Source organism: Daphnia carinata, unplaced genomic scaffold, assembly GCF_022539665.2.
Source record: "Daphnia carinata strain CSIRO-1 unplaced genomic scaffold, CSIRO_AGI_Dcar_HiC_V3 NW_026453040.1, whole genome shotgun sequence".
Lineage (NCBI taxonomy): Eukaryota > Metazoa > Arthropoda > Branchiopoda > Diplostraca > Daphniidae > Daphnia > Daphnia carinata.
This window is the reverse complement of record NW_026712514.1, coordinates 65,283-80,161: the sequence shown is the minus strand read 5'-3', so window position 1 is coordinate 80,161 and position 14,879 is coordinate 65,283. Positions and strand designations below refer to the sequence as shown.

Below are 14,879 nucleotides of genomic sequence, written 5' to 3'. Positions count from 1 at the left end.
AGTTTTTTTTTTTTTGCTGTTTTATTGCTGTTTATTCAATGGAAGAAAGTACGTGGGTCTGTTCCTGTTATGCCGTTAGATGGAGTAGATATCGAGAAAACTCGATCGATAAAAGAGCTATCGCATTACAATTGCCAGAGGAGAAACGAGCGGCGAAAGTTGCGCTAGTCTCTCTGCCGAGATATTGATTGGAATAAAGCAACCAACGGGCAAGGCAGAAACGAGAGAGATCAGATGAATGGAGGCCACTCGAACGGCACCCACGCTTTTTTTCATTTTTATTTGTTCCGTCTTCCAACTTCTCCACCGTGCACATGATCGCTTTTCCTTCGTTGCGTAACTCGCCGCGGTTTATCAATAATTTCTTGACTGGCAGTAAGCAGATTCGTCAATGATGCCAGTGTCTTTCCCCCGGACACCAGCGGAAACCACAGGTGGCTGCCATTTCCTTATGTCCCTGAGGCGCGTATGGAAAGTAGGTTCTTGTCAACACTTTTTTCTCGTCATACATTCACACCGATGGGTGCAATATCGGAATGTTACATGTCGTTGCGCAGCTACGCCCTTCTTGATGCAAATCACACCGCACACGATGCTCCATTTCACCGCATTTACGCTAACTTGCAGTAGCTCTAGGTATCGGTACTAGTTGGGAGCGGCTAAACCAATGCTTTACGTGTGCAACTTGCCTAGTTTTCTGATTTTGGAGCAATGAGACAATATTGCACACGCACCCGTTAAAGGCGAGAGTTCCGTAATTCGTTGGCGGTCGAACCATTAGCAACTCACCACTCTGAGTGTATATCATGGCCTCGTACATAATTGAGCCAATTAGAGCAAGCACAACAAAAGATTCAATCGGGGAAGTAAGGCGATGGGGAAAATGTACATCTTTCCCGTGTTGCAGCCATCCGGTTGCAACCTAGGCGAAAATCCAGTTACGTTCCACGCTGGGGCCAAACCTAACTATCGTAGAGGGATCCCTTTGGCTATTAAGCCACGCTGGATGGCATATTTATTGTCGCTATAGTACCCTGAAATTTTGTTCTACATTAGAAGTGACAGATACACCGCATGTACGTCAAGGTATAAACTGGATGAAAACTGAGGCTATTCACACGTGACGGACATACGATGCCATCGTCACATTTTGTGTATACAACGTGGCTTTCGTTGTTCTGTGCGACGCTAATTTTCGTATCGCTTTCCCGTAAGTGTATTTCATTGTTTGCGTTGTTTAAAATCTTTAATGAAATAATGCGTTGACCATCAACAAACTAAAAGATGATGACTGAAGGCTTGCGCTCAACTTTTGAATGAGCTGTTTGTAATTGCCTCTATTAGCAGCCCGTGGCAAATCTTCTTTTTTCACGTGTCTTATTCGACGAAATTGTTAATACAGGCTTTTACTCTTTTTACCCCAATAAAAAAACACTGTAAAACAGCCAGACAAACCATATCAAGCTCTAACGCATTTCGCTCGTGCTGCAAAGTACACAGCTGTCGCATCAAGTTTCACCTTTAACCTTCCCTACACTGCAGGAAACCATTTCAAATGCGTCCGTACACTGTATTTAGGTTGTGCTTCATTTTTGCCTCAGGGAAGAAACACTGGGCAAGACGAAGCGTTCACAGGTCTTGATAAGAATATTGCGCCATTGCGAAAAATGAGTGTCATGCTGCAATCAGAACCCACCAGGTGTATTGGTACAAAATAGCCCATATAAGTTTGGTACCTGGCCGTAACAATCGGCTGCGGTTTTGTAGCCCCACATCGTGATATACGTATACATATAACGGTAACCTTTACATTCTGCGGCATTGACGGCAACTATAGTTGCGATTGACGTCATTTTCGACGTGTCCTATATGCTTTGCCACCGTAATCTCGATCCCCTTTCTCCTTCCAATCCACAAGAGGAAGGGAAAACAAAAACCAACCAAAAATAAAAAAAAGGCGACGCATTGCGGAGGCTTTGCACGAACGCGTTCGACTCGCAACGACGAAGCCGGAAAACAATCAACACACACGAGAAAGGAGATAGACAGCGTAAGAAAAAAAAATTATAAAAGAACAATAGGAATGAAGATTGAAGAAATGGTCAGGCCAAATAACGACAGAAAAAACAAGGTCCCCGCAAGATCCTCTTCCCTTCCTCCCTTCTTCGGGCTGACAGCCGAGATCTTTATCTCCAGTCTCTTAGAAACGCTGGCCAAAATCTTTGCTATAACCTCCGAAAAAGGCAAAGAAAAAAATGTTACTAGATGAATAAGCCAATAAAGGCGCTAACATCCGTCTTGCTGTACGACATCTGTGCTTGTTTTTATTTTTATTTTCTCCTACCGATCCCATTTTTTCTCAACCAATCGCCGTAGAGTCATTTAATTATTATCACCCGTCCGGACGTGATGGCGATCAATTTCCCCGAGATCGCACGTATCAAAATGTTTTCTCTAACACGCGCGCAATACGCGAAGACAGTGATGGAAAATGGCTGAAGTATAGATGTGGATATATGATGCTAAAAACAGTAGCAATTTTTTGCCAGTCAATCGAGTGCTGGGATACGCACAACCCAGCACATGTATAAAACGTACGATGTAGATGTGTGAGACCAGTTACTCTGAAAAGCTTTAAATACTAATCAACTTACGTTAACCATGAACAGCCTACAGTGCCATGAGTCGGGATAAGTTTCAAGCAAAAAAATAAAAATAAACAGATAAAATTGGAAATTTGTGAGATCAGTTCGGCTAAAACAACTTGTTATGCGACAAATTGAGTTCCCAATGCGATCATTGGTGGACATGCCCGTCGTATTTACCGGCAGCAGACGAGTGTGATCGAGCATGATAAGATTGATCCCCGCCCCCCCCCCCAACAGCAGTGTGTGTTGCTGGGTTTGATTTATCATGGCATATCATGGCTCCTTGGTCTATCATATAGATTAAACTGGTGATAGTTAAAGAACGCGAACAAGTCGTTGGATGGTGTTTGTTTCTTTTTCCCAACCAAATAAAGCAAAAGAAAGGGAAAAACTAAAATCGAGAAACCGAGCTCGTGTCTTGTGATACAAACCAAACTAATGTCTTTGATCGTCTACAATTTGACAAAAAAATAAATAAAATGCTGCGGCATTCGAGCTTGGCAATAGGTAAGACGTAGTGCGTCTCTATACGTTACCTTAACGCAATTTCTTCGGCGGGGTAGGGGAGTGGTCTCGGGAACTGGCGTGGTTCTCTACACGACACGCCAAAAAAATTTAACGACGACAATGCAGATCGTTTTCAATGGCTTCTCGGCAGTATCCGCAGTCGCTGCTTTTCCGCTTTTGCAGATCATCGATTTTTTCTTGTGTTATGTTATGATTCACTGGTCAAACGTACTGGGGGGTGAGTTATACTGTACGGTATGTGAATGCCAATGACGTTTTTTAGTGTCACCCATCGTGTATATACAAAAGAAAGTTGAACGGGTGTGCCACCCAAGCCGGTCGCGTACGGAATTTTAATCCAGGCATCATCAGGCTCGTCACGCGCCTTTTGACGGCCGCAAAGTTTTGTTTGCATCACTGCACACGCCCTCCCATCAAACTGTTTTCATCATTTTTTATCAATCAGTGGTTAAAACCATTTATTTTGTTTTTCTTTATTTCTTGATGAATAGAATTAGACTTTGTGATAGGCCGTAGGGTCTTTTTTTTTGAGGGGGGAAAGCAAACACAATTTTTCTATGTAATTCAATAAAGCTATATTCATTCCGGCTTTTTTCTTTTCTTTTGAAAATATAAGGAGTTGGCAAAGCGGGGACTTGGATAATGCACCGGCGCATGCGAATATTGAAGATGTTGATCATCGATTGAATTATGGCACAACCGTTATGGGGCTATATTTTAAACTATACTACAGGCTAAAATGATGAGCTTTTGTTGCCAAAAGTGTAATGTATTTATTGATTCGCCAAATGATGTTCACACGATCGGACGGTTCTAATAGCTTTTCTCCTCACCGTCGTTCGTGAGGCTATTTCATGTCTTTACGATTGCAAGTTTGCGTATACAACTGTACGATTTGCATTGTAAATGAGAAGCCTCATGAATATGCTTTGTGCACAATATTCATCCTGCCATTAGCTGTTGTTTCCAGAAATAATGGGAAAAGTATGCAGTCAGCGTGCGGAATAAAATGATTGTTGGATGTAGCAGATTCGGCATTTCTAAAATGCCAATAGAATATCAATGCAAGAGAAACAACTAATCGTTCAGATCAATTCGGCAACACTGATTCCCCCTACTAGGATCAGCTTTTTGTTGACGTTACGCGACTTGGGCTCGCAAGTCTCTTTGCTAGTTGTGTGTGTCCGACTAATTACATTAACTATCGGCAGTCGCGCGAGGCCTAGCGTATATAGACATCCTTTACTAGTTGGTAGCCTACATTTTTGTTTTTAACGGATTGTCCATTACGCTGCCCATGCGTTAGTCCTTTTATTTTTCGATCCATGTAGATATTCTATATTAGAGGGGTGTGTTACTATGGTGACCAGATAAAGAAAATGGAATGGGGAATCGACCGTACCGGTCGTAAAAGTGCGCAACGCGCAGCACACATCACACAACCAGCCTACAATCTGCGTGGAGTGGAACATGAAACTCTAAAAAGCAACGAGAAAAAGAAAAAAAAAAAAGAAAAAAAAAAACCCCAAAGAAAAGCTAGATGTCAAAATCAGCGGTTTGTTCCATTCGGTTACGGTATGGCCCGGAAACTGTTGAATTTCCCCACACATTGAAAATATGACGTAAAACAAAGTTTGGCTGGTTGGATATGCTCGTCATGCATGTGACTGGAACAGCTATTTCTTTGTACGAAATCAAATGGTTTCATTGTATTTTTTGGGCGTGTCCGCAGCTCGTTTCTCTGACAACATGGCAGGTATAGGTTTTAATATGGCGCTGTATCGTGATACGACGCCGTATTAATCCATCACAATATGTCCTCCGCAGATGCTATCAAGATTGAAAGAAAATGATTACATATCATATTGGTTATCGTTCCTAGTAACATGGCCTGAACGCCGAGGAGCTCTTCCGCGTTTGTCCCCTTGCTTTTTAGCAAATGTAGCAAAGGAGGCGAATCGCGGGACTCTATTAATTATAGTACGCTATCATCCGTGCGATGTTCGCTCATATTAACAAATACCAAAATGAACCGAATTGAACAACTGTGACACTCGGACGCATACGTCAGCGCTTCCATTGCGTCTTAAATTTTGCCAGTGCAAGGGAAACGGTTAAAAGACAATGGCCGAATTTGTGGCTATCGCATTTTCTTGTTTTGTTAAGCACAGGTTTTACATGCAAAAGTTCTTGATTTCTATAGCCCAAAAATTGGATACTTCTATTTACGAGTTACCAGTTTCGGAAATGCGATAGTTGGCGCGAATGTCGGGCATACTTTATTAACAACTGTACGTGCTGGCAAATTTCTACTGTTGATCAGTACGCTTAGAATTAGGAACAAGCAAAATGAGTTCTGTCCTATTTGATTGACGCGAGCAGCAAAGTTGGAAGACTAGCAACGGAGTAGTTAACAAGGTAAGTCATGTGGTGTGCTTGATATTCCGAGAACATGTAGATTAGAAAATGATTCCATTGTTAGGTCGGTTATGACAGCTCGTAATCAAATCTATATCTAAGTTGTGTAAAACGTTAAAAGATAATTGATTCGCTGAGCGAAACAGCCATTAGCTATTGATATTGCATTTCATTTTTTCCACAACTTTTGCTGATATGATTAACGACGTCGATTTGCCTGCTTCGTTCTAAACATAAAGCAATAGGTTTTTATCCGACTTGCGGAAGTGGCTTGCGAAATGCCGTTTCTCGCAGACGACTGTCGTAACAGATAAAATGTTTTTTTTGTTTTTTTTTCCCATCTCCCAGTTACCGACGGCGAGTCGAGCGCACCCTTACGACGGCACAGAGTGACTCCGGCCGCTATGTAAAATGACGCGCGCATCAAAACTCTCTCTCTCTCTCATCCACGTACCGTATTGGCTGGTTGGATATACTGCAATGCGAAAAGCTTCCATCTTTTATCTATGTGTGCTACGTTCGGCTCCGAGAGACGCTCTTTGATCGGTCACGATTTATGTATTATCTACAGCGCGGAGAAGACAAAATGGATCGGATAGACTATGGGGGGATGATGGGGAAAACATACCTTTGATTTTCAAATAAGAAATAACAAATTTTTTATTTTATCTGGCATCTTTCCTCGTGCGCTGTGTGCAATCGCCCATTTACGACACTGATCGTTGGATAGAACAAAATCGGCTTGTATTCGTTAAGCTAAGAGAAAGAAATGATTGAAAAATAAATGGTTGATTGAACATTTTATGGCTACATATTCGTGAAGCTTTTAAAACAAATTGTGACTGAATAATCGTGCAAGGGTCACTTGTGTCAGCATATGTCCGCTGCTTACGTCGAGACTGACAGCCTGTGCATGTAGGAAAACGAAAATTGCTCATCTTGTAGTCTTCCATCTTCCTTTCAGGCGAACGATAAGGCAGAATACATGATGAATGCCGGGAATAGTATACATTTTGATCCGATTTTTTGTGTTTGTTTTGTTTTGTGAAAGTGACGCACAGCCTTAAACCTAAAATAAAGTTATTATTATTTGATGATGACGGGGGGCAACGGAAGCGCCTCGCAGTCACACGAGGCGCACGTGAATATTGAACACCTTATGGCTGCCTTTCGTTTTCTCGGTAACTCAGCATGCAAATGCGACAAAACTAATGGCTATATAATTTGAATCCGTGTGAACATAACAGCAATGATGGTGATCCGTTTTGCTGACGCATTCCATAGATGAGCAACTGTCGGCTATTTATCGCAGAATAAGCCATTTCTTTTCTGTCGTTAGGGAAATCATATGTAGATTTATTTCAGCGAGACGACGACGTTTAAGCGGCGTGAAGAGAAATAGCGTAGATATTGCTTTAAAAAAAACAACGAAATTTATTGCTGAAATCATCGTTGTTTTACGATTATTCCACAGCCCTTCAACGGGCTCGTTTATTTTAAATAATGTTTAAATGAGCACATTCGTTAATGATTGATTGCGATGAATGTGATCAGCCTTAGCAGCGTGTCGTGTTTCATGCCTCTCTTGTGTGTCAGGTAGTTAAAAGCTAGATTTTAAATGTGGCATTGATTATAAACTCTAATTATGGAGCCACGAGTAATTTGAGTACTTGTGTGCGCATGGCACATGGGGGATTGCGAGCGCCCTGCGAAAATGATGGTTTTGCGACATGTAGACAATAGACTATAGCGAGAATGAGAGGGGGAGGTTAGAGAAAAAGACTTGGCAATAGTGGGCGCCGGGGTAGTAGTCACCTTGGTGGCGGAGCAAGAGAGTGTGCGCCGGGCGGGACTATTAATGAGTTCAAGTCTATTGATCGGTCCCTCTTTTGGCCGCCTCCCGCACAATCACTCATGGACTTGTCTCGTGGATGTAGTCACTCTTTCCACAAATTACCAACAAACTTCTAGTCGACAGAGTCGGCACATTTGCAACTACTCTGCAAAGAACGTTTAGGATTCTTTAGTTAAACAATGGACCAGATAATGGAATAAGCATTTGCTTCTAAAGCCAATATTAATACAATAAAAAAACCAAACAAAAAAGAGGAGGATTTATGAGTGTTACGGCAGACAGGTGGCGCTCGTTATTCACAGCCTGGAATTATATGAAAACATTGACTCATGCCAGTAAAAACATAATTAATAAAGAGCAAAAGATAAATCCATTTCCTTTGTTTCTCTCTTTCTCTTTCTCTCTCTTTTTTGACGTGAGGGCTCACAGTTCACATAATGTCGTCCATATATTTAAACAATGATGTTTGACTTCCCATTTTTTTTTTTAGGCATCGACGCATAGCGTTGGCCTGCGGGTAGTTTCGTGGATCCTCATATTCCAGCTATTGCATCACGTATGGCATGTCAGACACGTCGAAAAAAAAAACAAATAAAATAACGTGTGGAGAAGACACCACCATTTTCAAAGATAACGATTTATCTCGTACATGACAATCTCTGGTTGTTTTGTATTTGTCTGTGTGGCTCAATGAATTCGGCGCTGACGTAACGATATCGACATTACAACTTCTTCAACTGGGTTATCTTATTGCATTTTCTATATCGTTTTCTGTAGGTAACAAAAAGCAGCCACAAACAAATGGCGACACACCAAATCCCTTCTTCTTTTGTCCTCGATTAACTTCGAGAAGCTTTAAAAGAAAAACAAAAAAAAAGGAAAAGAAAAAGAAAAGAAAAACAGTTGAAAAATAGAAAACGTCATGGCATTTGTATATATATCCGAGCAAACGAGTGACGTGTACCAATGGGCTAAATGTCTGTTTACGTTTGATCATAGAGAAAACGCCCAAACAACTGACGTACGCCATCCGCAGTGGGGGAAAAAAAGAAATGGTATCTGGTTTTACCTGTTGAAAAAATACCTTTTCATGCAAGTTTGGCTCGCCGTGCTTCTCTAAGGGGCATGCAGTCAAGAGGTTCTGCAACCCTACGCATAGGTTACCCCAACCTTGATAACGTGGCCGCTAGGTGAAACACCAAGGGCTGCGAATAACCAACAGTCAAGGCAATTCGCACCATAACTTTTAATTTGATTGGCTACTCCAATATTTTTGTTTCCTTATTGGATTCGTGTGGACTTAGAGAGGCTAAATTATGTGGCCTCAGACTATGGCAGACTAAATAGCCGTTGAAAGCAACTAGTAAGACTGTCGCAATTTCAAGAGAAAAGAAGGGTGATGTTCAATGGTTATTCGATTCGACTACAGTGACAAGTTTATGGTCTTTCTCGTTCGAGCTTTCCCATATTTTGTTTTCTTGTAATCATACAGTTGCTTCAGATTCTGCGTTTCATTTTTGAGATTCGCTTTCTTTTTTCTTTTTCGCTTGCTTAAATTAGAGCCGTGTTGACAAACGCCATAAAAATGTCCCCTTCCCTTTTTCTCATTCCTGTCCTTGTGAAAATTTGGCTTGATAGTAGCAAAAATCCCCGTGATGTAAATTGATTTTTTTTCCTCCCGTATAGGTCGGACGCTATTTTAATTTATGCAAGCTGCTGCAGTCAAATACAACATACACTGTAAAGCTAAGTCAATCATCTTTTTGTGTGTTATATTTAACGTCAGGCAGAACGAGGAAAACACACGAGAAAAAATAAACACCAATTAAAAAGACATTATATAAAAATTTTTGAGCTGAGCTGATAGAACTGACGATTCGCTCTTCGCTGTGTCGTCGACTCTGCATTGCAGGTGCCAGCCGACCAATAGGCGACGGCGCACCCCACCCCACGCGGAAGTGGGGGGAAAATGGGTGGCAAGCGACTGCGGGATGGGAAAGAAAAGAAAAAAAAAAGAAAAAGAAAAAAGGGAAAAACGCGGACGCGATGCAGTACGTTCGCCAGCCAACCAGATAGGAGAGTAGCCTGAAGGAGTTGCGGTGGCGCTAGCCGACAGTCTAATAGCAGAAAGGCAGAGCTTGAGAGGCCCTATTATTACCCAAGCCGCTGTTTAGCCGAGATGGCTGAGTATGCTCGTGTCGCATCCCACCAGAGCAGCGATCTTCCATTTGAGCTTCAACAAACATCAACAATTTTCAAACGGTGGGTCGTTGGGATGATTGCGCCCTTTGCTCCTCTCACGGTATTGAACGGGCTGTCAGCTAAAAACAAAGAAATATTACGCAGTTAATAACCCCCCTCTTTCATCAAATAGATCAGGTAGTTTCAAACAACAACTCGATTATTGAGCATTCTAAACCTTCCGGCGAACAATTTCAGCATGATGATTGTTAATTTCAGGCCGTCTCACATCACGTTTTGCTTACAACTTCACGCGAAAACCACGCAGTGCACGATATGGAATCATCGGCCGATTAGTTAACATCGGAAGCATTAATAAGAGCATTTTCTCGCGTTCGTTTACGAATGTTGGGCATAATCGTATATACTTGTCAGACTTAAACTAAACGGAATAAGAATCCCGTGGAAGTGGCATCCAGTTGACATGTTATCCTCTAAATAGAATCAAGTGATTGATTTTCTTCGTTATAACAGTAAGAAGCTCGGTGGCAAATAACAGACTAGGAAAAACGTTGCACAAACTAGAAAGAACGTGGAATTTTCCTTGAAACGGAAGCCACGTTGACGAATTTCAAAATAGCTTTGCATACCCTGGAGTATCTTTTATCTGCATGATGTCATATCAATGCTCAAGTTAATTAACTTAAGAGCAAAAAGCTTTGCAGCTTTCCATAGGGAAACCATCTAAGGAAAGCTAATGAAACCAAGTGTGACGTATTATTAGAATGCTCTATTTGATTTGAAATTTGGCATCTATATTTACCAACGGAATAGTTAAAATAAATTACTTTGACGCATCGTAGATGGCAATTATCGTCTTCGTAACTATGGACGGGCACCGTACTTGGGCTAGATGCATGTGGACAAGGTCGACTAGTCATTTACATACACGAAACAGAACCCCTTCCTCATTCCCGCAAAAGTTGTTACTCGTATTTGGGATTGAAATCGATAAACTCAGACGGAAAGCGTTTACGAAGAATTTCGAGTTTAAAGCGGAAAATTCGAATCTGCATGACATTGACACCTGATCTGAATATCTGCCGTTTGTCACGTTTCGCTGTCAACCAACTAAATCGGATCCTTTTTTCTTCGTCTTAAACTGACCCCATTGATGCTGTATAGCAGATCCCGTCAACAGTTTTCTTTTTTTTTTCTTTTTTTCCCCATAAAATTGGAAAATTGTTCCTTGTTGAAGAACGAAACCGGAAAGTATATCAAAAGGAATGGCAAATATGCGGCGGGGTTGGGCTTTTTTGCTTGACAAAATTTCAGTTTTGGGTTACTCACTTTGCATGGCTGAAGGCTGTTTAAAGTACGTGTATGTTGGTTGATGGTCAGTTTGGGCTTTTCCTTACACGAATGCACCAACAGTTGATGAGGACACTGTCTGGCTTGGTTTTACGTTTGATGTCAGTTTGGACGGATTTATGCCATTGGATAGCCTACATAACAGGTAACGCAGGAGGGTTTGCAACATAGAACGGCGAGAATGTGAGCAAGGTTAACAGCAGTCTGTCTGGCAATGAGCGTAGCGTGTCATGAAACCAAGCCGTTTCGCATTATCTGAAACAAAGTCCTAGCCATTTCCGATCTTTCCTGACGCCAGAGACATGCGAAATTGAACACATTACTCGTCACACAACTAGCATATAACAATGAAGAGATTTCAGTTCTCGTTGGTGCATTTTTTTCTTGTGCAATTGCCATATCAAGCGTTAAAAAGCGACACGTCAGCCAACAACTACCGCAAACTGAATTACGCTTCGTAGGAGCGCTCTCAGTCGCATTGCTTCATGAATCCGATTCTTAAATTGCTGAAGGGGAAATAAGACACAGAAAATAAGAACGTAAAGCCAAAATGGGAAAAAAAAAACTGAAAAGCGTATGCGACCGCTTTTTTGTCAGTGGCTTCCAAATAGTAAGAAGGTTGCTCTAACCGGTCAATATCCGTTTCTGGGTTTGGAAGCTTCCTCACTCGTCCGCAATGTGCATGTGGCGCCTCTAGTCCCGCCCCGCCTCTTTTCCCACTTTCTCTCTTCGTCCAAGCCTTGAGTTCAGTTGGCTTTCGTCTGTAGTGCTTGGTGAACGTCTCCGTCTGGTTGTGGTACTGCCTTCTTCTTTTGCTCTCTCCCTCCCATCGTCGACGTCGTCCGGGATAACTTATTTTTTTCCAACAAACTCTCTATTTTCATCCAACAATATCCACAATGGTAAGTGCTTCTACCTCGGCATCCTGTCGTGCAAGCCTGCAAAAGAAAGACTACTGTTCAGATACTTAGAACCATGAGAACGACTGCCGGGCATATACAGTTTATTGACTAAAAGAGCTGGCTGGGTGGAAGGGGGGGGGGAGGAAAGAAGGGTGACTTGCGTCTCTCCTTTTTTTTTCGCAGCTTGTTGTCGATTCGGGCGAAACTTTGACATTGCCGGCTCGTTGTACTGAAAGCAGGGCAATTTGGTCGTCATCGCCTCGAAATGCCGAACGGTTCTTCTTTCTTTTCTAATTTTGGAGTAGCTCGTAAAAGCTTGTTGCTGGACGTCAATATGAGCCCGGCATATACGCAGACATGAACCTTTCAGACAATATGGTAACATACTGACTGACCAGAAAAGCCAAATTTCGAATAGAAAGTTTCTAGTGCAAGATATGTACAGACGAAGTCGAAAGCTTAGGCACGGACGAGCACAACATCGCAACCGGTTAAGAGCCTTTTTTCCTTTCAAATTGATAATGCATATTCATCTAGTTTTTTTTTCTGTGAAAGCCATTTTTTTGTGTCAATGTGATAATAAATTTTCATTAACCATTCTTTTTTCTTTCTTAAATCTGGTAGGCTGACCAATTGACAGAAGAACAGATTGCTGAGTTCAAGGAAGCCTTCTCCCTCTTCGACAAGGATGGTGACGGCACTATCACTACCAAGGAGTTGGGTACTGTCATGAGGTCGCTTGGACAGAACCCCACTGAAGCTGAACTCCAGGACATGATCAACGAAGTTGATGCTGATGGTATACAACTTTCAAATTTTTCTAACCTACAACATCTTTTTGTCACTTCAAGTGCCTGGAAAAATTGTATTTTACTGTCCACAATGTGCTTGTATGTTGGTTCTTAAAACATGAGGCATATAACATCAACTGTCAAATTGGAGGACTCGAGTGGAAGTGGACTTACTGCATGCATAAAACTAAATTTGTGCATGGTTCTGTATTCTTGGCATCATTGTGCAATTTCTAACTAATAGCTTGTCAATTAAGCGGACACAAATGGAAAATTTTTTTTCTAACATTTTCATTTTCATTCAGGTAACGGAACGATCGACTTTCCCGAGTTTCTGACAATGATGGCTCGCAAAATGAAGGATACCGACAGCGAGGAGGAAATCCGAGAGGCCTTCCGCGTCTTTGACAAGGACGGCAACGGTTTCATTTCGGCTGCCGAGCTTCGGCACGTCATGACCAATCTCGGTGAGAAGTTGACTGATGAAGAGGTCGATGAAATGATCCGCGAAGCCGACATCGATGGCGATGGCCAAGTCAACTATGAAGGTAAAAATTGTCAGAATTCCTACTCACCTGTCTTTCTCTCTGCAGCAATCGAAACCAGCTTTCTAAACCCCTAGATTAAAAAAATAAGAAACAAACCACCTGCGTACGCAACAGGTCCAACTTTCCTGACAAGTTTCGTTTGGATTAAGAGCCCTGTTCTATGCACGTGCGGGTCCCATACTATTCGTTGCTTTTTAAAGGCGTCTTTCTCCCTTTAATTTAAGGTTTTCAGTCACGTGAAAATTTCATAATCTATCCGCCCCCCCCCCCCCCCCAAAAAAAAAAAATAAAAAAAAATAAAACCTGCTTACAGCGTTTGGTTCCGTACGGTTTCAACTGTATTTGGCGACAACTGTTCATTTGCCGTCAACTGTTCATTTGCCGTCAAATGCTTAATTTTGAACTGTTTACCCGTGGAATTGACAGCCTGTGTAGAAAACCGAATTTAGTTCTCGTTCAGTAGTCTTAACATATTTAGAGCGGTATTTCTATTGTCAGAATCGTTCTGGCGTATTAATGTAAAATTCACAATCTTTCAACATGAGGCGCTTTCGCTATTTACAAATCATGAACCCTTGCTGCTCTGGACAAAACACGTACAAGTCCAGTAATACTTTTGTGATACGAGTTTTACAGAATATTGACATTGTAGTCATTGATCTTGATTGCTATCGTCACACTTGTCATTTTGTTAAGGCAAGTGTTTGTTATTATTAAATTGATGTTAATAATTGTGTTTGTTTTTTCACAGAATTCGTGACCATGATGACCTCGAAATGAATGAATCCTGCGGTGTGGTGCCCCTTCCCCAGTGAGCCGTGTGCAGCGTGGACGTGGTTGTGTTTATCCGAGACAACAATCAACTACAACAAAACGTACCATAATTATCAAAGCAACTGTTTGTAAGACTACAGCAACACCCGGCTGAGGAAACACAAAAGAAGAAAACAAAAAAAAAAGAAAAGAAGAAGCAAGTTGTAAAATTGATACTTTTGAGGGCGGCATCCATTTTGGGAAGGAAAAATAAGATCCACCAGATTTCGGTTTCAAAATAATTTTTTTTTGCTGTTTTTTTTTCATATTTTGTGTGTAAAGAAACTAACGTTACTATCTTAAAAACACTTTGGTTCCCATGCATATAAACTGCGCTCGTCCAGTGTAGTGTTGTGAACTGCCGTGCTGCTCGGGGATGGAATACTGGACCAAGTTAATTTAAACCAGAATACGAATCGGCAGATTAAATTAAAGACAGAACAGAAAAACGAAAAAAAAAAGACAAAACGTGGGAAGTTACTTGTCATACAGAAAAAGAGTGATCATTTGTCAGCTGTAGAAGAAATTCGATACATTCACCATCAACCAAACCCCTCCTTTTTGTTAAAACTTTGCGTTCACTAAATTTTAATATTTCGTTTATCCATCATTGTCTAGTTCTGCGCTTGAAGTCCCTTAGACTTTCGTTGTTTTGAACCATCTGTACACAAATCGAGCAATGGTTGAACTAAGTAACAGTTTATGTGAGGTGAAACGGGGAATGGTCCATGCACCTATAACGAACGCTGCCATTCGGATTGGATTAGTATTTTCGATGGAACCTGCTGATTGTGGCGGGGTGGGGGGAATGGGAAGAATATTTT

The 14,879-nt window shown here is 41.5% G+C and overlaps 1 protein-coding gene across 1 annotated transcript; it reads left to right on the top strand.

Annotated features, from left to right (window-relative positions):
- Nucleotides 1-11,742: 11,742 nt before the first annotated feature.
- On the top strand, nucleotides 11,743-14,206 carry LOC130697224 (calmodulin). Its single transcript, XM_057520194.2, has 4 exons — nucleotides 11,743-11,903; nucleotides 12,528-12,702; nucleotides 13,000-13,242; nucleotides 13,994-14,206. Exons 1-4 carry the CDS (start codon nucleotides 11,901-11,903, stop codon nucleotides 14,020-14,022), a joined length of 450 nt encoding a protein of 149 aa, XP_057376177.1. The 5' UTR covers nucleotides 11,743-11,900; the 3' UTR covers nucleotides 14,023-14,206.
- The last annotated feature ends 673 nt before the right edge of the window (nucleotides 14,207-14,879 follow it).

Coding starts and splice junctions, on each gene's coding strand:
- LOC130697224 (XM_057520194.2), top strand. Junction 12,703..12,999: donor CAACGAAGTTGATGCTGATG/GTATACAACTTT, acceptor ATTTTCATTCAG/GTAACGGAACGATCGACTTT. Junction 13,243..13,993: donor TGGCCAAGTCAACTATGAAG/GTAAAAATTGTC, acceptor GTTTTTTCACAG/AATTCGTGACCATGATGACC.